This window comes from Antedon bifida, chromosome 11 (genome assembly GCF_963402885.1).
Source record: "Antedon bifida chromosome 11, ecAntBifi1.1, whole genome shotgun sequence".
Lineage (NCBI taxonomy): Eukaryota > Metazoa > Echinodermata > Crinoidea > Comatulida > Antedonidae > Antedon > Antedon bifida.
The window spans coordinates 9,448,574-9,471,813 of NC_136236.1; the positions used below are offsets into that span (position 1 = coordinate 9,448,574).

Consider the following 23,240-nt stretch of genomic DNA (forward strand, 5'->3'; position numbering starts at 1 on the left):
ACTATGTAACGTGTCTAACACAGTTATCAAAACGTATATTGTGGAAAATTCCATTCAGGAATCTTAAGCATTAGACTTTTATGGTATGTGCAAATGAAGAGAATCGGGTTAGGGTACTCAGTGTTGTCCTGTGAACCAGTCATCGATTGTAGGCCTACGACATGTATGCTACCGTCTCAACTTCTACATGTATGGCATATTATTAACAAGCAGTACGAATCTTGTAAGTTAAACAAGATGATGTTATGTATTATATATGTACAATATTCATCAGCCATCGCATTGCAATAATAACGACATCGAGTGAACAAGTGTTGAACAACTTCCGTTAATTATTATTGTTAGTTCGAAAGTCCGGTAAATTTCTCATTACTAGGATGTACTAGCATTAGTATATGGTGACAACTCTTAATAAAACAAAAAAATTGTGCCGGTGGTAGGTCTCTCAGGATGTAAATAACCTAAAAAAAGAAATATTTGAAACCACAAATTGTTATATAAACAATAATAAGCCTCCTTATGCATTGAATAATTTGTTATCTGCTAACCACTAACGGTTTAATTGACTATTTTCTCAGCAACAGTTTGCATTATGTATGTTTTATTACTGCCGCAACACCACATTAAGCGCATACAATTAATTTTTTTTGTTTTAAAATACGATAAACAAAATAAAAACCAAAAAGTTCGGCTGCTGGAGTCCCCCGGGTCTAGCATACGTGATGTATGTTATTTTTTGTATTGTAAAATGTGGAATAAATTGAATTGAATTGAAACATAAAAAATGAGAGGCAACATTGTCTGGTTATATTGCCAACTCAATTGCTTCTCATTGTTACTAGTATATCCATCACAGAACCCATTTACCGAAACTGCGAATTAATAGACCCTGCCATTCATCAACGTGACATGGTCTTCTAACAAATCCTCATCTCAGACACCTCACAAGCATTAGTACACTCTATCCAAGAGCACCACAAAACAACTTATTATCACATTATAAATGCATTTATTTATATAGGATTCCAACATTCCCGTTGGCTGGATTCACGTTACACGAATGTTTAAGTAACTTTAAAGGTTCTTAATGAGGTCGGATCATTTTAACCTTTAACTCTTTGTATTATTGACGGATATAGTATCGACAACGTGCCAAGAAAAAAAAATTAAGAGGAAAATAGAATCTAGATCAAACGTTAATTGTGACTAATAAGGATATTGGCTTTATAAGACCTAACTTGGCGTTTATCTGTAAACGATTCTATTAGGTATAAATAACACTCTTGATTGTACTACCTTATGTGCATTTGTAGAGAATTATATTATTACTTTATCTGACAATTTTTTCCATTGCATTCCTGTAAAGAACTACTTAATTAAAATCGAGTTAATGGTCGAGTTTCAGAATTATTTTTCTAACTTGGGGGCAATGAAATCCCTTCGATTTAGATATAAAATTTGCATTCAAACAACGTAAAAATGTAATTAGCCTCGTGTGCAATGACATTTGGTATGTTTAATAAAATCTTAGGCAAGATCAAACTACAAGAGCATTTTGCTTATAGTAGGCAACCAGAATGTGTGCTTCTTCTCTATGGCAACATCAGCAATTATTATCGGACAAAAAAGACTTCATTGCAATTCCAAACTTTTAGTTTATGGCTACAGGGAAAATGGCATGTCGTTGGATGGTTCCTGTTGTGCATATGTAGTTACTTTAGTTGATGTTGATGTAATTTCACTGACGACTATTGTTTGAATGATTTGGTGTCACTCTACACTATTATTGATTATTGACACCAATTATTAAAAAATTGTTGTGCATCACACATTATTAAAACTGTATCACAATACTCATTATGTTTATGTTTTAAAAATTAAGATATGGTCTTTGAATTAATGTTGTTCCTGTAATTGCATTACAGAATATCCTATGCTTGATCGTAGTATAAGAATAGCACTTTTTAAAACCTAATTATGGATGAAGACAATATTATTAGGCCTACTATAATATTTATCGTAACATATATAATATAAAAAATACGATGTATACAATGCTTGGTTATTATACAGAATTGTTATCTAGATTGTACAACGCAATTAACATAAAATCTAACCATATATAACAATTAAAAATAATTCTACTAATAAACAAAGCTTTTGAAATTAACTGTTCTAACTTTACTTTTGCGATTCAAGACAATGAATGGTATTTTATAAGATATTGCCTGTATTATTATTTTACATTAAGTAGAGTAAGTTTATTTTTTTAATACTGTGGATATATATAATTTAAATATATCTAAAGTTAATCAATTTTTATATTTGAAAACTAGCCTACTATTGAATCATATATAAACCTCTGTCAAACATCGTGGGATTAAATTTTAGACATCCAGATAGTCTCCGTATAAGCCGTCTATTAGGCCCATTCCGTTGTTTTTTGCAAACCAGCACTGACGAGTTTGTTTTGTACCAGGCCCAGGTTCGTCAGCATGTTTCAGTGTCACGGGAACTTGACGAGAATTCACAATTAGCGTGGTCTTTATAGTAGATTTATCGGCGTATATTTTGTCACGGGTTATACGGTGATCTCTGCTATAAAATTGTCCTATGAATGACAATAGTACAAACAGTTAATTAAAATTTGATAACGTACTTCTATAAAGTTGGCCTTTATTAATAAAAAATATATTATTGTTATTTAAAGTACGCGAAAGCACCACTTGATATTACTAAGAAGATAACGAGATACGTATCTATGAATTCCAACAAAAACGTTCTCACTATAAACTATAGGATAATCATTTATGCTGTCTTTGTAATAATAATATTAATAAGATAATAAGAGCAATAATATCATGGCGATACAATGATTTATTGTTCTTATTGACGTATTTTCCATTGCGATATTAGTTTTTATAAAAGTAATTCTAGAATAAAACAATTCTCTAATTTTTATTTTGTTTATTTAAGAAAAATGTATATTTTCTATTTATCGTCAATTGTCGAACGTCCTAGTGTGTAGCAGCCTTTATACTACTTGTCTCGGAAACGTTTAGCATACGTCCTGAGTGACACATTAATTCTTACCAATTAAGCCATGTACTTCATCGGAGAAACCTCTTTCAACTTCAACATAAAATCCCAAGTAATACACTTGATTTGAGCTTCCACGTGGATACCTATACCGTATGACAACCAAGGTAATATCTGTACCAATCATTACCCGAACTTGGTCATTTTTTACGGTTAGTGATAAATGTTGGTCACCCCGCCAATGAATGTCTTGCCAATTGAGGACAGCGTCTTCCACTTTCATATATGACGTTGCTACGACTATCGTTGCATTTCTATACTCAAAGTTTATTTCTCTTAACAAGGGACGTTTCTGGGGCTTTGAATTTTGATAATCAGTTTTAACACTAATTTTACCAACAATGTTGATTCCTAAAAAATAAAAAATAAATAATAATAACTTATTAATTTAACTTATAATGTAAGAACATACAATTTATATCATATCACGCTATGAATCGATAATTTACTTTAACAAAAAACATACCACCACAGATATTGATGTTTTGAACACAAGTTCTTTTTATCACAATCAAATTCTTTAACATTTTTGCGATTGATGGTTACACTCGCCAATTAAATATTAGGCCTATTCATCGTCATAATTTGTGTTTTCTTTGAAAAGGAGACTTATTAATTTACAATTTGTTTTTTGATTATCTGCACTTGGCAGATAACTATTGTTATTGTTCACTTTCACATCTCCGATTTCTCTTACAATGGACCCCATTAGAAATAAATTTACATGTCGATTTTATGGCCGTCCTTCCATCCATTTAATTTGTTTGTTTTTTTCAATTTTATTATTCCAATTGTTATGTCTTTTTATTTGTATTGATGCTAAATGAATAAACAAAAAAAATGAAAAAAATTGTCAGGATCTTTTTTTTCTCTCTCTTTCTCCTTTCTTTCAACGAATTTTGTTTGCATATAATCTCTAATGCTTGTTAACATAAGATTGTATAACTTTGTCAGAAGATTGATCTCTAACTGTATAACTTCGTTATATGACTTTACAGTCGCGCTGGATTATAAATTAAGAAAAAAAAAGCGAAGATAAGGTATATAAAAGTAGCCTTTATGAACCCCAACTTTCACAGCAAATCGTATTGTGCATTCTGATGCCTGGTGGTAAATTTGAAACGGTCATACAAACATGAGTTTTACCAGTTTAATAATTATTAATGTTGGCTTTTATAGTGCATTAAACCTCAATGTCCTTTAACAGCAGGAACAAAGAACAAAAAAAAGAACAAACAATGATAGTTTACGTGGAATAATTATCATATGAACGAATAAATCTCTAAAGACCGTTCATATAAATGCTTTAAAAAAACGTTGTGAAATCAAAGAAAGCTAATAAATAAAGATGTGCTGCATTCGTTTAGCAGAAACCATGGTAAACATATCCCATGTCAATAAAAAAATTGTATTGATAAACAATTTTATCAATAATACAAGTTTTTACTAATTAAATTATTTCATAACTTTATGTACAATCAAGTAAAGCACACATTGACTGATAGGCTACGATGATTTAGATATTATATAATATATTATATACATTACATACCTCGTTTAGGATCGTGAATTAAACTATAAACATCGCCTGGGTAGCTTTCAATGTTGAAACAAACGTATTCGTTAGAATCCGGTATTCTAACAAGATATTGAATATCACCAACGCCTGAAAGGCAGTCATTTATTAATGAATTACTTTTATTCTGAAACTTTGATGGCATTTCTTATGCCTGATTAACGAATGACTGACGTAATGCGTAAAACAACATACTAGCGTACCGGGAGATGATTCATTATTTTGTACATGTACTATAAAATATAACTTTCGTTTCCTATGCTGTCTGTCTAGTTGCTGAAGTGATACAAAAATAGTCAATGATTTAAATTAATTACCATTGTATGATTATAAGATTATAGAAATGTCATATTAAAGTTATATTTACAAAATGTTAAGTTAGTTGTTAAAATGTTAGAAACACTACGAACTCCTGGATTAATGTTTTTAATAACATGAACGTATTACATTGCATGTAATACAAAGTATAACACTTCTAACTTACTAGGTTCCTGAGTTGTCTGTCTGGTTGCTGAAAATCAATTAAGAAAACATTATAAAACAAATAGTAAATCTAACATTGTGGTTAGTGGTGGTTATGAGCATGATGTCCATGTATGTATATTCAAGGCAAATACAACATTTTTGTGATTTATACGTTGCGCTATAGGCCTATATTTATAATACTGATAACATTTTTGTTTATTCTCATTACCCAATATAAATGATTAACTTACTAGTTGATTGTGTTGTCTGTCTGGTAGCTAAGTAATGAAGCAGAGTTAAATGACAAATTTAATAATTACTTATTTTATATGCAAAAGCCTAATAATTAATATGTAATATCTGTTATTGAATAACACTTTGGTTGAAAAGAAATATTTTAAATGAAGTGGCAAGGCCTGAAACATTTTCATAATTATTAGGTGGTTTGTCAACCGAATTTTTCTTAATTAATTTGCTTATTTATGGCGAAATTCCTATTCAATGAAAAAAAACAACTAAAAAATGACCACTTGACTTATAAAAGTTGTAATGCTGTGGGTGTTTTTGAATCGATTTTGATTGGCTAACTAATATGTAATAATACGTATTATACAGCTTTAAGAGAGAAAGGTTTAGTGAAATATCAACACGTTAATTAATGAAAAGTACATGTGAACTTACCGGGAACGGATAAACGGTTCACGTGTGAGGGTGTGCGTCCTAGAAGAAAATTGTTGAATAAAAACAACGCAAAAACAAATTTAATACAATGCACAAATATATATGTGTGGATAATAAGGAAGCAGTACGTTTAATGTAACAAGAGAATAAAAAGGTTTAATGATAAATATACATCAACAGCCAATGTATTCTGTTTAAATAACTTTAATAAATGTAATTGTCTAAAATATAATATTTATATTCTTTTATCTCCAATAGCCTAAGACGACAAACGTTTGACTTTGTATATCTTAAAATAAAATAATAGTAACAAATTAATATAAACTTACTTCTTTTAACTTTTGGATGAGATGTTGGTGCTGAAAATAACCAATTATTTTACCATTTAAAAGAAAGTCATTAATTCGAACTTCATTTAATTTATCTTAAATGTTTTAATCAGTATGTGTTTATTTATTTTAAAATAAAAATGTATATTAGAACCATAGGTATGTAATTTGTTAAAACATTATTTTGTGGCACAGTGTATGAGAATAAAACTAATACAAAATATTCTTCCTATGCAATTTGTTATGACAGGTGGATTGAAAAGGAAATCTCAAAAAGTGCAGCTGAACTTACCAGAGAGTAATATAAGTTTCGATAATTCTGATAATGTGAGTCCTACAAAACAATTATTAAATTAAAATAATGCATGCACTCAATGCTCAATATAAATTTGTGGATATAGGAAGCAGTAAGGTAATTTTAACAAGAGGAAAGGGGGTTAAAAGATAATTATAAATCAACAGCAAAATAACAAGTATATATTTTTTTCTTATTTGATTTGAAATAATGTCTGATTTAATATCCAAAATAGTTTTCTCTTTTTACTGTTCTAGCAGATCTGTGCACCTTAATTTACCGGTAAACGGAAGCAGTGACGTGGGTTTGATTGATCTGCTTTTATTCCAGTTTTTTATTTAAATTTTTTCTGTTGTTTTTTAGTTTTAAGGTTAGCAGCTGTCATGGTTTTCTCAAACGCCTTGAGCACTTTGTGATTATGTCTGCTTTATAAATCGTATTATCTTATCTTATGTTAATGTTGATATTTTTTTTTCATAATGCGGATAAATGTGTATTTTGTTTTTACAATTGCTCAAGGATCATTTGTTTTTGGTTTTTTTTTTATTTACAGTGGGGCTATTGTTTATAATTGTGAATTGTTATGTTTTTACCGTTTGAGCATTTAGAGATCTAACTAATGACTTTTACATTTTCGAAAACCAAATAATGTGTCGTTAAGTTTTAAAAAACAATTATTATAAAAGAATACTTTCAGATATCAGATAAGACTGTTATATTTCAAGAAATGTTTTTGTATTGTTTCCGCCTAATTTAGAATTCGGTATAATGCCGAATCATTATAGACTACTTTAAAATGTCAGAACGTTCCTTGAAAATATTTGTTGCCTCTATAAAATCTTTCAGGGAATCTGCTTCTTCTACCATTTGGTTGTCCATATAACATATCCCGTTGCCCTTGCAAAAAGCTATCTGTTAGAATGATAAAAATAGACGTAATATGTAGATAGAGTGTGCGTAAATGTTTTTTTTCTTTCAATGTTTTAGATACTTTATTTTCAAGAAGTACTTCTTCGTGAAATAAAATAATGGTAACTGGCTTTCAAGGCGTAAACAAAATAATGGAAACCGCCATAAGAGTCTAAATGTCGACTTGCTGTTCTTTATCAGGAATGAATAATTAGTATTACATTCTAAATATTATTAATTTATGAAGGCCAACAAAACAAATTACGAACAAATTGTTTGCAAAATGTACAAACATGTTTTCTTTGTAATGTGTCTTGATTTTGGATACTATTTAAAACTTACGGCGTCCAACCTTGGAACCTCCGGATGAGCCCGTTCCAAAACATCATGTAAACCGAATTGTACAGAACAAAGTATTAGGTCCTATTGTTGATTTACATGAAAATATTTATTTTTTTAAACGTTTTGCCACACTACAGAAGACGGAATAATTTGCAAAAATGTCCTACACAAGTTTGGAACCAAATTAGTTTTCCAAATACGAGGTAGGAGTTAAACTACATAAATCTCTCGAAGTTAACATCGATGGTTTATACATCGCTTACGTCATTAATTGAAAATCAGTAAAGATGACGTAAACTTTTTTACAATGCACACTAAAAAATGTATATGATAGGTTAACAAAATAATATACAAATTATTTTTATACAATCTTTAAATATATATATATATATATATTATTGTTGCTTTTGATGTTGTTGCTGGTGTTGCTGTTGCTGTTGTTGCTGTTGTTGCTGTTGTTGCTGTTGCTGTTGCTGTTGTTGCTGCTGTTGTTGCTGTTGTTGATGTTGTTGCTATTGTTGCTGTTGGCGCTGCTGTTGTTGATGTTGTTGCTGCTGCTGTTGTTGCTGTTGTTGATGTTGTTGATGTTGTTGCTGTTGCTGTTGTTGCTGTTGTTGCTTTTGTTGCTGTTGCTGTTGTTGCTGTTGTTGCTGTTGTTGATGTTGTTGCTATTGTTGCTGTTGGCGCTGCTGTTGTTGATGTTGTTGCTGCTGCTGTTGTTGCTGTTGTTGCTGTTGTTGCTGTTGTTGCTGTTGTTGATGTTGTTGATGTTGTTGATGTTGTTGATGTTGTTGCTGTTGTTGCTGTTGTTGCTGTTGCTGTTGTTGCTGTTGTTGCTGTTGCTGCTGTTGCTGCTGTTGTTGCTGGTGTTGCTGTTGTTGCTGTTGTTGCTGTTGCTGCTGTTGTTGTTACCGTTGCTGTTGTTGTTGCTGTTGTTGATGTTGCTGCTGTTGTTATTGGTGTTGCTGTCGTTGTTGTTGCTGCTGTTGTTATTGCTGTTGCTGTTGTTGCTGCTGCTGTTGCTGTTGTTGCTGCTGCTGTCGTTGTTGTTGTTGCTGTTGCTGTTGTTGCTGTTGTTGCTGTTGTTGATGTTGTTGCTGTTGTTGATGTTGTTGCTGTTGTTGCCGTTGCTGTTGTTGTTGCTGTTGTTGATGTTGCTGCTGTTGTTATGGCTGTTCCTGTTGTTGTTGTTGCTGCTGTTGTTGCTGTTGTTGCTGCTGCTGTTGTTGCTGTTGTTGCTGTTGTTGTTGTTGCTGTTGTTGTTGTTGTTGATGTTGTTGCTGTTGTTACCGTTGCTGCTGTTGTTGCTGTTGTTGTTGTTATTGCTATTGCTGTTGCTGTTGTTGCTGCTGTTATTGTTGCTGTTGCTATTGTTGTTGCTGCTGTTGTTGTTGTTGTTGCTGTTGCTGTTGTTGTTTATTGTAAATTTGTACTACAAATATATGTTTTACTTGCATTATTACTTACCAGTTTTGTATGCTGGCTTTTTGGTTGCTGAAGTGATACAAAAATGATCAATTAACATTGTGATTTAAAAAAAAAGAGTATATGTATGTCATACGTTTTATTATACAAGTCAAAAACACCACGAACTCATAGAATAATGTTTTTTAATAACACTAAAGTATTACATTACAAAGTAGAACACTGTTAACTTACTCGGTTCCTGAGTTGTTGGTAGGGTTGCTGAAATTCAATTATCAAAACATTATTTTGAAAATTAAAAAAATAATAATAAAATAAACATTGATGATGAATGATTTATTACAAGATTAATTATTTATTATATAGAGTTGTTATATGAGCACGATGTCCATGTATGTATTCAAGACAATACAATGATATGATCATGTTTCTCATTACCCAATAAAAGGATTAACTTACTAATTGCTTTTGTCGGTCTGGTAGCTAAAAAGTAATGAACAGAAATATGTAATTGTTTTTAGTAACATCATTGTTGAAATAAAGTTTAAACAGCATAACATTTTTAATGTATGTATTACGTTGTTTGTCAGTCTATGGTAATTGATTGCCAAAATCAGTGGAAAATCTGTGGGTATTTTTAAAATTCAAAATAAAAAAAAGGAACACCACTCTCGAGTAGCTAATTTATTTTTATCGTTTTGCTCATTTGAATTGAGATCCACTAAGATCCAGCCACTAATACCCGCAGCAGTGCCTTTTAACTAAAACAGACAACTCAATTATGAATACAATTTAAAAACTCATTTTTTAACGATACTATTCTTTCCACAACTTTTTGTTGAATTTATTTTAAATTCCTAAACAATAAAATCGATCGAATACATCTATTTAAAGAAAATAAGAAGAAATAATAATTGTAAACCATTTTAGATTTAGGTAGTTTTTCTTTTAAACATTTCTTCAGTTGTTTAAATATTTTATTTTCATTTTTCAACTCTGTTTTGTTCTTAAATTTATAAGATATGTTTTTATAGCTGTATTTTAATTTCTATATTAATTTATATGTTATTATCTCGAATCAACAAAGGCGATCAGTTTATCATTAATTGTGTATATAATTTTAGATGAAATAAATATTAACATAAATTAACTTACTTATTTTAAGGCTTGATTGAGGCTTTGCTACTGAAAATAACCAAATGGTTTAACGTTTATAAGAAAAATTAATTCGAACTTGGCTTCAAGTCATTTAATATGAACATTTTTTAATCAGTATTTATTATTTAAATATATAAATGCATATTAGAAGCATAAATATTTTTATTTTCTGGAACATAACTTTGTGCTACTGTGTATGAAAATCAAAATAATAGACAATTTTGTTTCCATACAATATTTATAACAGGTGCTGCATTACAACAAAATAAATATCAAAAAGTGCAGCTGAACTTACCGGGATATGATAAACGGTTCATTATTTGTGTGGGTCTGCGTCCTAAAGTTTTTAATAAAACCACAACTGAACAATTTAACACAAATATAAAGGTATGGTTATAGGAACCAGTACGGTGATTTTAACAAGAGAAATACAACAGCATGCAAAATAACAGAATGATGAGTTTTTCCCTTATATTTTTCATTTTATAAAAAACAGTGTGACATCACACAAATAAAGTTCCACGATGGAATTTGTAATCAAACAGTTTTCACTTTTGCTATTAACTTTTTTTCAAAATTGTGACAATGCGGGTAACATTTACAGCTCACTATGTTGGTCGGTTGGTCAGTCGGTTGGTCAGTAAACACTAACTTGATCATGCGACTGCAGCCATGTATATGTCCTTGTTTATATTTGTATTATGTTTTAACAATTGCGGAAGTTTTTACTTTTGTGTAGATTAGTTACATTTTACTGTAACACAACGTTTTAAGATTTGTATCGAAAACAATTTATTAGTCGTTTTAAGACAGATATGAAAGCATAGTTGATAGTTAAGGTAAGTAACCGAGACATATATATTTCCACACATTTTTCGTATTATTCCCGCCTTAATTTATATGCTTATAATATCCTGGCCTACCTAATTTGAAACGTAGGTCTTTTAGAACGTACCTCTATAATAATGTCTACTTCTAGGCATATACCGATTTTCATAAAACCCTCTTCTTCCATAAGGTTGCCGTCCATAATAACCACTGGGTCTGCCCCAAGGCGGAGATATAGCAGGAGCTATTATAACGAGAGCAATGATATATTTTATAAAAGAATAAGAGTTGCTAATGTTTTAGAGATGATATCTTCAAGAATTTCATCTAGTAAAATAAATATCAAATATATTTGAAATTTGAAACTTACGGTGAGCAGATTTGTAACTTTTAACAGGAAAACTTCCGGATAAGACAGACCCAGAACCTCCTGTAAAACGTAAATAGTTAGTACGTATTATTATAGTGTTGATTTACATGAATATTGTGTTTATTTATTTATTACAAATTCGATAAAAACTGCGTATAATGGAATAATTTGCAAAATACCCATCACAAATTCAAAACATTTTATAAGCTCTCTATATTATTATTAGAGAATTTAAACTTTTTAAAATCAGCTTCTTTAAACTAAGATAGAAAACAGTCTTCACATATCATAGATAAATTAGAGATTTTATTTTATTATTCAACTCAATTAACAGTTTTCAAATTAGTTTTACAAATTAGCAGAAAATTGTGCAATTATACTGTCTGTATACTATATACTATTATGATGTTTTCTATATTGTTGAGTAAAGTGTTTTATTATAATGTTCTTAAATATGTTAACACTTTTTAACTAAATGTTTTAAAATAGTTATATAGCTATGAATTATGCTTAAAATCTTTAGCTATTTAAGGACAAAATAAAGTGAAATTCGTTTAGGCCTACCTAATAAACTGAAATGGAGTCAAGATGACATAAACACTCACAACAACTGTAATAATGTACATAGATATGCCACGATTGTTTGAAAAAAACACTTTAAATCTTTACTTTGGTTTTGAAATCAAGTAAATTTTTTTTTTAATATAGTTCTCAGAGTACTGTAGATACGTTTTATCAGTTCTGCTTTCACTTCATTTTACAGTTACCGACTTCAAAACATTAACAAATTAGATTAATAAAATCAGACTTACTTCTTTATGTTTTCACTTGCAAAAATACAAAATAAACGGGTGAAAACGAAAATCCTTTTCTGACCAACAAATTGAATATTGTTTTCCTTTAATTAAAGTTTTTCCGGAAAGTCGTTTTTAATAAAATGTGTGGTAATATTATTATTAGCGTGTAAATAGCACAATTTAATAGTGTAACTATTTAATGCATTTTCAGAAACGGAGTATCTCTCCTAATTAAATTACCTTTACCCTTACTGTTTGTAGGATGAGAATCAACCTCTACCTTTCGTCCTCTCGCTTTACGCTCTAAAGAAGAAATAATTACATTTTAATTAGACTATTAAACATTATTAGTAGTAGTTTTTTAGGGATTTGGGGACGTTTATCCTTTTGTATACAAATGTGCCTGTCCAGAATGTAAAACTTTAGCGCAATGGACAACATGTTGTTTTTTATCGACATACTGTCTGTATAACTGTGAAAGGAAGGTAACACAAAAAGACATAACAACATGTTTATGAAGAGGAGACCCGGCATAGTCAAACATTCACACCGACATTGGATATTGCTGCTAACCTGAAAGAAATTAGTCAATACAACCCAGGATATTGTCACAAAACATGAAATCATGAAACTTTCGACGCATCAATATTAATACATAATGGGTCAAAAACAACCCCATGGGACACGATTTTAAATTGATTAACAACCTGATCTGGTTACTAGACATAATTGGGATTATAAAAAATCACATTAAAAAAATATACCACAGGGGTGGATGAGAACCCCCATTTCCTACTCTACTATAGAGGATTGGATATGACAAAGGATTTGCAGCAATGATATGCAAAAGTTAAGCATTATTGTATTACAATAAGTTTTTTACTCAAATTATATTATATTAATGTTTTACCAAATGAGTACCGGTATTAAACCGGTGATATTTTTAAATTGTATATAATATATATTTAGGCCCAGTAGGAAAGTAAGCACAGTAAATCCTTAATGTACGATTGTATGACAGTGAACCGTAACACAGTAATATCAAGTATTATAGGAGGATTATCAAAAAGTAAAACCGAAAATAATATCTCACGTATTGGTTGTTGAGGTTGTTTTGTTATTTTAGATGAATTCCCATTCTCTGGCTTTACAACAATAAGCGATGTTAATGGAGTAACAAAATGATACTCTAATGACAGTTTCAGAGCTCTTTCTTTCAGGTCATCTCTTTCTGATTGATTGTCGCTTATATTTCTTTTTTGCAAAAGTTCTTTGATCGACAGGTAGGCCCACAGCCGCTGAGCAAAATCATCAACCGTATCCTCACCGAGAAGTTCTTCGTTTGGCTGAAATAAATCATAAATCAGTATATATTATCTTTAAAAAATGTCATAATAATTATTATTATTATTTTCATAAAATTAGTAATACAAAAACATTTATTATACTCTTTATTTTCTATTGAGATTAAGACGTCGCGTTGTACACGGCATCCATCTTATGTCTGGATTAGCCCATCAATACTAGACAATCGCTAAAGAAATGATTTTTTTGTTATTCAAAAATAGAGACGGTGTCCGGTGCATCTTGATACACAAGTGCTGTTGACTACACAACCGCTAAGAATTAGTAGAGTTTATTCGTTATGTCTGAACATACATTTATTTTCACCTCGTATGTTACGAGATTATTATACGATTTAAGAAATACATGTGCACATGGTAGATCAGTGTACAACATAACCTAACTATGGTACGTTTCTTTTTGTTTTCGTGATATTGTATTGCCTTTTAATCACCTGACTCTCAGTGCTGTATCTCAACATTTCACTATATTTGTCCAGTATCATAGACAAATTCCGGGTACAGCATCTTTTGTATCTCACTTGGGGTTTATAAATAATATATTTATACAGGATAAAACAATCAGATAACAGTGTATCTGTTTTACATTGTGGTCCAGTTTCTATATTATGTAACGTTAGGCCTAGAGTCGAGGGTCTGTTACAAAGTGATACATGTGAAACTGTGTTTTCCTATGATAGGATATGAACAATTATTAAGGTACATGCCAACAGAATGTATTGTTCAATCCAAGGGCCCAAAGTTCATGCTCTTGTCAAATTAAAATACGTAAAATATGTAAACGTAGTCTACACTTGACCTTATCTCATGTCACTTAATGGCGCGAACATTTTGATAATTAATAATGATAATGCCATTAAACAACCACAAACGACAAACCAGTTTTAATTGTGTAGATATGACTTGTAACGCGACCTTTGTTATAAAACAAACTACAAAAACCAGTTTCAAAGTTTCAATAGAAACAGGTTAATTGTTTGTAAATACAACAATAATAACAAATAAATGATAAAAAATACTAACGCACCTCTGTGTGAATTGTAAGTGGAAATTCTAAAGAGTTTGCTGCAATCGTTACATCAAGAATGTCGTAGCTGTTTGATGTTTTCAATTTTCCACTTACAACAATCTCAGTTCCTTGAAAGTAATTAGGAAACGTTGTCTGCGTTACGCTGTTAAGTTCTACCAAATCTTCTGGGTAGTTAAACACAATGTTATGGAGGAGTGGAGTTGAAACCCTTTCAATTGAATGCTTGCATATGAGTCGTCGTAAATCTTTCTTGCCAGACCGTCATTTCGAAGCGCTAATTTTTCAAGAAACGAATAGTCAACATCATCTCCAAATCCAATGTTAAACAGAGAATATTTGCCTTGTATTGCTTGTTTTATATTGGTTTGTATTCTTGTAAATGAAGTCACTCCATTTGTAGGTAAGCCGTCGGTAAGCATCACAACCATAGATACGCCACTGTTATCACTACTACGTAGTAATCTGATGCCTTCCATCAGACCACCATTCAAATTTGTTCCTGAATAAAAGAAACACAATTACTATTAGTTGGTTAAAGTGATACTAAAGAAAACAAATAAAGCTAATCTTACTGTATCATTTCCTTAACTTAACTTAAAGCATTGATAATAAGTGTGACTTGAGATACAAAAATAATGTTTCAACATTTAAAATTATTATTGTTTGTTAACAGTATATAAATAACTTTTTGTAGTAGATAGTAGTATAATTACGTGTTTATTATTATTACACACAAAGTTCACTACAATAATAACTGCTTCTTATTAAACGTAAACCTAAACTATTATTGTTGAAGGTTCTTTGTAATTTGTTTTTATATACATATGTATAGATAATCTTAGTTAATATTTTTAATATATCTTACTTGTTTTATATTCGAACTGTGTTAAATATTATTAGTAAAGAAATTACTATTATGAGAGTCTTCTCAATTGTTTCAAATTTTATACTGTTATTATTTTTCTTTTTTGCTTTTAGAGGCCTATTAATTACATTTATTTTATTAGTAATGTGAAGTGAAATAAATGAATCAAATGAATGTGTTTTCAACGTCATCATTAAGTTAAGATATAGTTCATTATTCTCACCTCCTTTGGCATGTAACGACTCTATATAGTTCTTTCCACTTCTAATATTGTAAGAGCTTGCTTGTTTCAGGTGGTCTTTCCATTTTCTTATATTACAGCTAAATTTTACAATACTGAAGAAGTCAATTTCTCTTAAGTCATCCAAAATCGTGTACATAGCTTGCTTGGTTTGTTGAAGCTTCCGTCCAGACATAGAACCACTGACATCAATAACAAACACAACATTCTTACGAACCGCTGGTAGGCCTTCAGGAGAAAAGTAATGAACAAAGTAGCCATTCACAATCTGAAACAAATAAATTTGGAAAATGACCTGTGATTCTCTTTAATATAATATTATAAAAATAAAAATAATTTGAGTTATAGTAATTGTTTTGCTTTAATTGCCCCTGACCTTTGTGCTTTGTTTCTGTTCTGTATCTGTGTATTGGTCGAATAAATAAATGAAAATTAAATGAAAATGTATTCGGTTGATAAATTGGTTCTGTACAGTTACTATATAAAATTGTTAAATATATGCAATGAAATAAATTCATAGAGTATATTTGAATTTATACTATAATATTTTATTTTAGAAATTTATCTGAATGCTTTAAATAATTAAAAAAAAAAAAATAAATAATTCTGAGAATATTTATTTAGGTGCGAATTAGGCCTACTATTTTTCAAAACTTTGTAATTCAATAAGTTTTTCCTTTAAGCATACGTAATTAAAATGTATCTTTACCTGTAGTTCACCTCCATTTTTCGGGTGTTCAACGTCGTACCGAATGACAAAGTCTCCGTGAATTCCATCTTCCGATTGCTGACGTTGTTCTTCCATGGTCGGTGCATATCTTAATACAGCTTTGGTATTTCTGGCTTGAAGCTGTATTTCGCCAACATCGTGTTTTGTTACTTCGTCTCCATTATTGCGACGTTCGACCCAACTTGAATTCACTTCCAACAAGCCTTGTACCTCAATAATCACCATTTCTATGCTCATTTCCTTTACAATCTAATGTTACAGTTTGCAAACAATGTTTTCCAGATTATCTTCGTAATTAAAATGCTCAATAGAGATGTTTCGCAATCTTACGAATACGATAACGAAAACGGATACGTCACGCACACGTATTCGTTTTCGTAAGCCAGTAAAAAGGGAGGTTTCGCAATCTTACGAATACGATAACGAAAACGGATACGTCACGCACACGTATTCGTTTTTCGTAAGCCAGTAAAAATCTGTTTCGCATGGCAACGAAATATTGAGGGCGCCATCTAAAATATGACTGCGGTAAATTTGAGCGAAGCGCAGTACGTGTTGCTTGGTGCTTGACTGCCTAGGCTTAGTGTAACATCAAAGCGAGTGAGGACTTTAAAAACTGCTATTTATCAAAAATGACCTGGCATTTTAGTAAATTACTTTAGTAAATTACTTTCAATAAAAGTATAATTATATTATAATCATGAATCATTCCTGATTCAAATGCAAAATGTGCAAAATAGATCAAAAACTATACTCGTTTTGTAGTTACGAATATGGTGATATTCGTCAACACGAATACGCTTTACAAATATGAAATGGGGATCAGCTCAAAAGTTTCACAAATATGTGACGTATCCGTTTTCGTTATCGTATTCGTAAGGTTGAGAAACCTCCCTTTATCTGTTTCACATGGCAACGAAATATTGAGGGCGCCGTCCAAAATATGACTGCGGTAAATTTGAGCGAAGCGCAGGTAGGTGTTGCTTGGTACTTGGCTGCCTAGGCCTAGCGTAACATCAATGCGAGTGAGGACTTTAAAAACTGCTATTTATCAAATTTGACCTGGCATTTTAGTAAATTACTTTCAATAAATCTATAATTATATTATAATCATAAATCATTCCGGATTCAATTACAAAATGTGCAAAATATATAGAAAACTATACTCGATTTGTAGTTACGAATTATGAATATGACTGGTGATATTCGTTAACACGAATCCGCTTTACGAATATGAAATGGGGATCAGCTCAAAGGTTTCATTGACGTATCAGTTTTCGTTATCGTATTCGTAAGGTTGCGAAACCTCCCTATTAATGCAGAGGACTCTTTACATAGGCTAACCCCGACCTTGATAAAGATTGAGTTAAGCACTTCTGATCAAAATTTAAAATTTACCCAAGCCAAGATTATTTTCAAATAGCATGATTTGTTTTTATCTTTAGAGTTTCAAGATATTATTATAGAATATTATGTTTTTGTATGGGTTCTTCCGCTAACCGTTCATTATGGTGATATGAAAGTTATGAATACGAAAAAGTAAACATTTATGTAGGGTAACTTAAAGAACACTTCTATCGCCGGTTTTTAGTTTAAGGGAATCGACATTACAAAAGACCACTCAATTAAAAAGCTGTGTCCAAAAAGTGGCTATAATTGGAGAGAGACCCGTAGTGAAAAATTATTGAACTATTTCAATAATTTAATTGTTTCAATTTTTGTTAATAGATCTACAGTATATTTGTAATAAAACTATATGATCTTTATAACTGTTTTATATTATCCATTTTCATGAATGAATATCATGTAATGAGATGAATGAAATGCAACATTTAATTATAAGAAAAAAAGAATTATCCTAACCTGGCCCGGGTGAACACTTGTTACATGCTCAAAGTAACCGAGCTTACGTCTCAGCATCTCTTGGTAGATCAGTTCAAACGTGACAAAGCTTTTCTTGGCTACATTTACGGATACAGTGAAATTCTTTTTCGATCTACAATATAATAATACTCTCATACTATAGATATATATAACTATACTATTTAAAAACAATTCAAATTAAAAATATATCAATTCTAATGTAGATAGGTTTTTTTTCGCCGTTGATTTAGACTTTACTTACTTTTGCTTTACTTGAGCTGCACTTTGACCTTTACTCCTGGCTTCTTGATACATTTTTATAGCTACTTCCTTCTCTTTTATTTCTGCTGGATATGTAACGTCGTCTATTTCCCTAAAGTATGTGAATAAAAATGATATAATCATACTTTATTTCATCTGAATCATTTATTACAAAGTATGAATATTGTATTGGAAAAAAAATCTTTTGAAATGGTACATTGGTAAACGGGACTCGTGTGAAAGGAGTGTCAATGAATAATAACACTGCTATTATTACTAATATTTAAAACATTGAATTATAACACTAAGAATTCTTAAATGTTTAAAGTTATTTAAAATTAGATTAGATTACATAGGTGTGTTAATAATAATAATAACAGTAATAATGCTTAACAGTGTCATAAGAAAGAGATGCGAGGTTGTATGAATTCCAACTACATTATCTAATTTCGTGACTGTAAAACTAATAATAAAAAGACAAAAAAATAGATACTTAAATGTGCATGAAATGTATAATATTGCATTACTGTGTCTTGCATGAAAGCATGCTCTTAAGAACGAATGTTAGGGCTTGTATTGAAATATTGTGATGGCAAGAATGCTATAGGTTTAAGAATTAAAGTATGCCTAAATTATACTATGTCTTGAAGAACATTATAAGTAACATACATTGAAAAGTTTGCAATAAAAGCTTCCTCTGGTAGAGTGAAAATGAATACAGCTTCCGCTGCGTTGTCGGCATGATTCCTCAAAACACTGGTGACTGTGGTGCTAGAGAATCTGGACGTCACGGAACTTTTTATATTTAATTTACTGATTTCAGGTTTGATCTATAAAAGATTTGCAATTTAGAGTAAAGCAGTAACATGATCTTTGTGTAAACACGGGTGAAAGAGGAAAAACGATACACTTAGCTTTGAAAGAACTTAAAGAAATGTTTAACATTCATAGTAGATAATATAAAGACTTGCTTAAAGTTTATAATTGCGGTAGGAGGGGTCTTAGGTCAGAATTGAACAAAACATTTGAACACTTTAAGAACACTTTTGGTGTTAGAATGATCTTATTTTCGAAATAATTCGGGAACCAACCTCCGTCCTAAAATTTAGAAGAAAAAAAATCTTAAAACTGTTTCTTAAAGAATAACTCTTTCTTAATTGTCTTTTATGAATGAATTAAAGAAATAATATTAAATACTAAACTACTACAACAAAAACTTTTCAAATTTAAAGATAAGTAAAATTATAGAAAAACAACAACAGCAAAAATAATTGACGATAAACAGTAGACCTGTTTCGTTTACTTTAACTATATGCTTCTTTATGATCCGATTTTTACTTTTACAATCAGTAGAATTTATCATGGAAACTTTATAATTGAACAAGCGTTCTGATACTGCAAAACCAATTATTAATATTTAAGTTACATTTAATGGAAAGTATAATTAATGATAAAAGAGAATATAGAAATATAAAAGTTCACAACAATTTCAGATGTAATCATACACAATTTATAACTTACGTGTGCAGCAGTGGCTACATTTCTTGAAGCTCTCTGTAATACAATTTTTTAAATTCTTTTATTTCTGCAAGCTCTGTTTTAAATTCGTAAAACACCATTGATGCATAATTAGATAACACCATTGGTATATTTAAAATAAAATTAAGAGTCTATCAAAAAGACTGCCGTCTAGTACAAAAGGATTAAAACACAAAACCTTGAAGATTCAGCATGTTAAAAAAAAGGTTCTCATGACAGCACACACAAATCCAATGTGTGAATCCACTCGTCTCGAAAAATGTACTCGTTTGTTTTAAATGCAAAAGGACAGCTAATTATGTACACTGAACCTAATTTCTATAGTCCTAGTCAGAGAAAATTATTCTCCCACTAGAGCCATGATGAAATCGGTTTTATGAATCTATGTCACTCGATCAGTAATGGATTACGACGTCTTATCTGCTCTGTCAATAAATATTATCTAGCATGGTTTCATCTTCGACAAAGATTGGATTATAAATGAATTTAGGAAAACATGACAGTGTGAATAAATGAAATTAGACCGAGTAAGTAGTAGAGTTAGTTTTTCAAAAAATAGTAATAATAATAATAATGATGTATACAAAGTTACTTACTTCTAGAGTTTTGTCACCAGAATTCCGCTTCGTGGTAAGGAAGGCTGACGCAGCACTGGCATCATTCACTACCCAGCTGATGGTCAGTACCAACACCAACGCAAAATTGGCATCCATTTCTATCTAAATACAAAAAAAATTTACTATCAAACAGTACACATTTTTGGGGAATGTACTGTTTATCTTGCATCGTAACTAACTAGGCTGCTACCAAATAGGTGAAATAAAAAATGCAACTATATTCCTTTTTCCTAGATTTTTTTGTGTTGGACAGCCAACAAACGGGAAAAACCCTGAACTGGATACCTTAACGTGCTCACGAGCCGTATGCGAAAAGTGAACCTTCAATTTTCAGTCCTTATCTAAGCTAACTAATGTTCAAGATGAGGCCGAACCTGTGCCGATTTTATGGATATGGCGGCGGTGCCTTACAACATGGCCATTCCATTCGACGGAGCTGAAAAGGCAGGATTTTTTTTAACGACACAAACTTAAATTTTAAATACTGTTGAAAAAAAAACATTCTCAATAATTAAGCTTTTTTGACACTAAACAAATATAATATAATAATAACGATAATCGACGTAGGTCAACTATTTTTTTAGATAATAGAATAGTATGTATAACAATCAAGTTTATAAGGTCCCACTTACCTTTCAAGAAGTAGACAGCTAATAATTTCATTAACTTCCATTTTATAGCAGAGTTCACAGCTGATTTTTTTTAACTAGCCAATAGCGTAAGACAATGGACATTAGGAAATGGTAAGGTAACTCCAAGAATAATTATGAAACTTGGCAGTTTATAATGTTCACTTTCGACCATAAGTACCTACTTATATTCACCACGTTTGTATAAACTTTATACATTGTAAGATCAATCCAGATTTGAACCAGGAATCGTAAACTTGACATGCAGTGACTATGATACGATTTAAATCCGACTGGTGAATAACTTCGACTCTTTAAGGTCCTCGGTGTGGTCCTGTGGACGATTACCCATGTAATCGATTGTACGACGATATATCTATCGACTCAACAACTATTACCTATAAGCAGTTGAATCTACTTGTAAGTTAAACAGAAACTAAACATTTAAGCAATACTGATTACTACAAGATGAAATTATGTAGGCCCCTATTATATTTACAATGAATTTAGGCATTTATCAGTAACCCCTTGGAAGAGGAAGAAAGCTGGCTCAAATAAAAGATGATGATAGTTGGGCAAATTTGTAACGAACGTTCGATTTGCACAATATTTCCCGCAGCGGCTAAATTGTTCTGTATTTATATTTTTTATTATAGGCCTAGCATGTAAGTTTCTCATTAAAAAGATGCAATCTCATAAGCATACGATAACAATTATCCGATGCATCTCATGATGTAAATAACCTGTGACAACGGAAATATTTGAAACCACACAGTTCGATACAAACAATATAACATAAAAAAACCTCCTTACATTACATAATCGCTTTCTGTGCTAACCACTAACGGTATAATTTTCTTACCAACAATTTTCGGTCTGTCGGTCTGTCGGTCTGTCTGTCGGTCCGGTATCACTATGCGTTTTATCGCTTTTCTGTACTTTTTGAACTGTTTTAATGTACAGAAAAGTTTTAAAGTACATTACTTTTTGAAAGTTCATTTTTTTCTGAGAGAACGCGACTTATGGCTGTTGGCCTTGTTTTAATGTATCTTTTCCTGCGCCAGCACAATGTACAACACTTTGTTTGTTTAAGGTAAAAACAAAATAAAACAAAGAACTAGAATATAGCTAAAACTATAAGACAATAAAAAAGAATGAGTTTATAAATTTAGCAACTTGTTAATGTTATAAAATTGTGATTGCAGTCACGGGAAAAACAAACGATTATTAGAACTTGATTTTTTAGGGTTGGGGGAGGGGCAGTTCATTTTACTATTTATTCCCAACGTTCAATCGTCATATATTACTTTTTTCTGGGATAAAATTTTCTTTCGAATCAGCACATTAATAACATAATGTAAGCTTTTTATGGATATAATGCATATCTATGATACCAGTGTACCTTTATTACAACGCATAACAATACTCTAACAGCGAAAACATTTCAAACCACCATATAATAAAAGAAATGGCACAATAACGAAGAGAGAAAAAAATATAAACCATGTTCTATTGACCTTTATTCAACATTACCAATAAAAACAAGGCCATATACACATGGCTGCAGTCGCGTGCTAAAATTTGAGTTAGTGTTTACTGACCAACGGACCGACCAACCGACTGACATAGTGAGCTGTAGTGTCGCGTTTGCACGCGACTGAAAACTGACAAAAAAATAACAAGGTTTACAATTTGTGAAACTAAAGGCAAATTATTCCTGACGCCCTGTGAAAAGATTACGTGGGTACTGGAATCGACCAAGGACTTTCTGTTGACCATTTTTGGGAAAATGGCCACATTCATGGAAAGGACACATTTTAAAGTGGA

The 23,240-nt window shown here is 31.0% G+C and overlaps 2 protein-coding genes across 2 annotated transcripts; both read right to left on the reverse strand.

Annotated features, from left to right (window-relative positions):
* Positions 1-2,209: 2,209 nt before the first annotated feature.
* Positions 2,210-11,309, reverse strand: LOC144855185 (inter-alpha-trypsin inhibitor heavy chain H3-like). Its single transcript, XM_078713000.1, has 9 exons — positions 11,235-11,309; positions 9,864-9,882; positions 9,581-9,604; positions 9,356-9,382; positions 9,164-9,190; positions 5,160-5,186; positions 4,652-4,765; positions 3,094-3,450; positions 2,210-2,611 (listed from the first exon to the last, which is right to left on the reverse strand). The coding sequence occupies exons 1-9, from the start codon at positions 11,307-11,309 to the stop codon at positions 2,388-2,390; spliced, it is 894 nt and encodes a 297-aa protein (XP_078569126.1). The 3' UTR covers positions 2,210-2,387.
* A 69-nt stretch (positions 11,310-11,378) lies between these two features.
* On the reverse strand, positions 11,379-20,880 carry LOC144855186 (inter-alpha-trypsin inhibitor heavy chain H4-like). The gene is given in 12 exon segments (XM_078713001.1): positions 11,379-11,434; positions 12,515-12,577; positions 13,368-13,620; positions 14,666-14,871; positions 14,874-15,167; positions 15,757-16,042; positions 16,484-16,753; positions 18,368-18,500; positions 18,630-18,740; positions 19,298-19,458; positions 20,150-20,182; positions 20,764-20,880. Coding segments are annotated over 12 exon segments (1,983 nt in total).
* Positions 20,881-23,240: the final 2,360 nt, after the last annotated feature.

Coding starts and splice junctions, on each gene's coding strand:
- LOC144855185 (XM_078713000.1), bottom strand. CDS start 11,309: ATGGACGGCAACCTTATGGAAGAAGAGGGTTTTATGAAAATCGGTATA. Junction 9,191..9,355: donor ACCAACAACTCAGGAACCGA/GTAAGTTAACAG, acceptor GTATCACTTCAG/CAACCAAAAAGCCAGCATAC. Junction 3,451..4,651: donor AATTCACGATCCTAAACGAG/GTATGTAATGTA, acceptor TTTATTTTTTAG/GAATCAACATTGTTGGTAAA.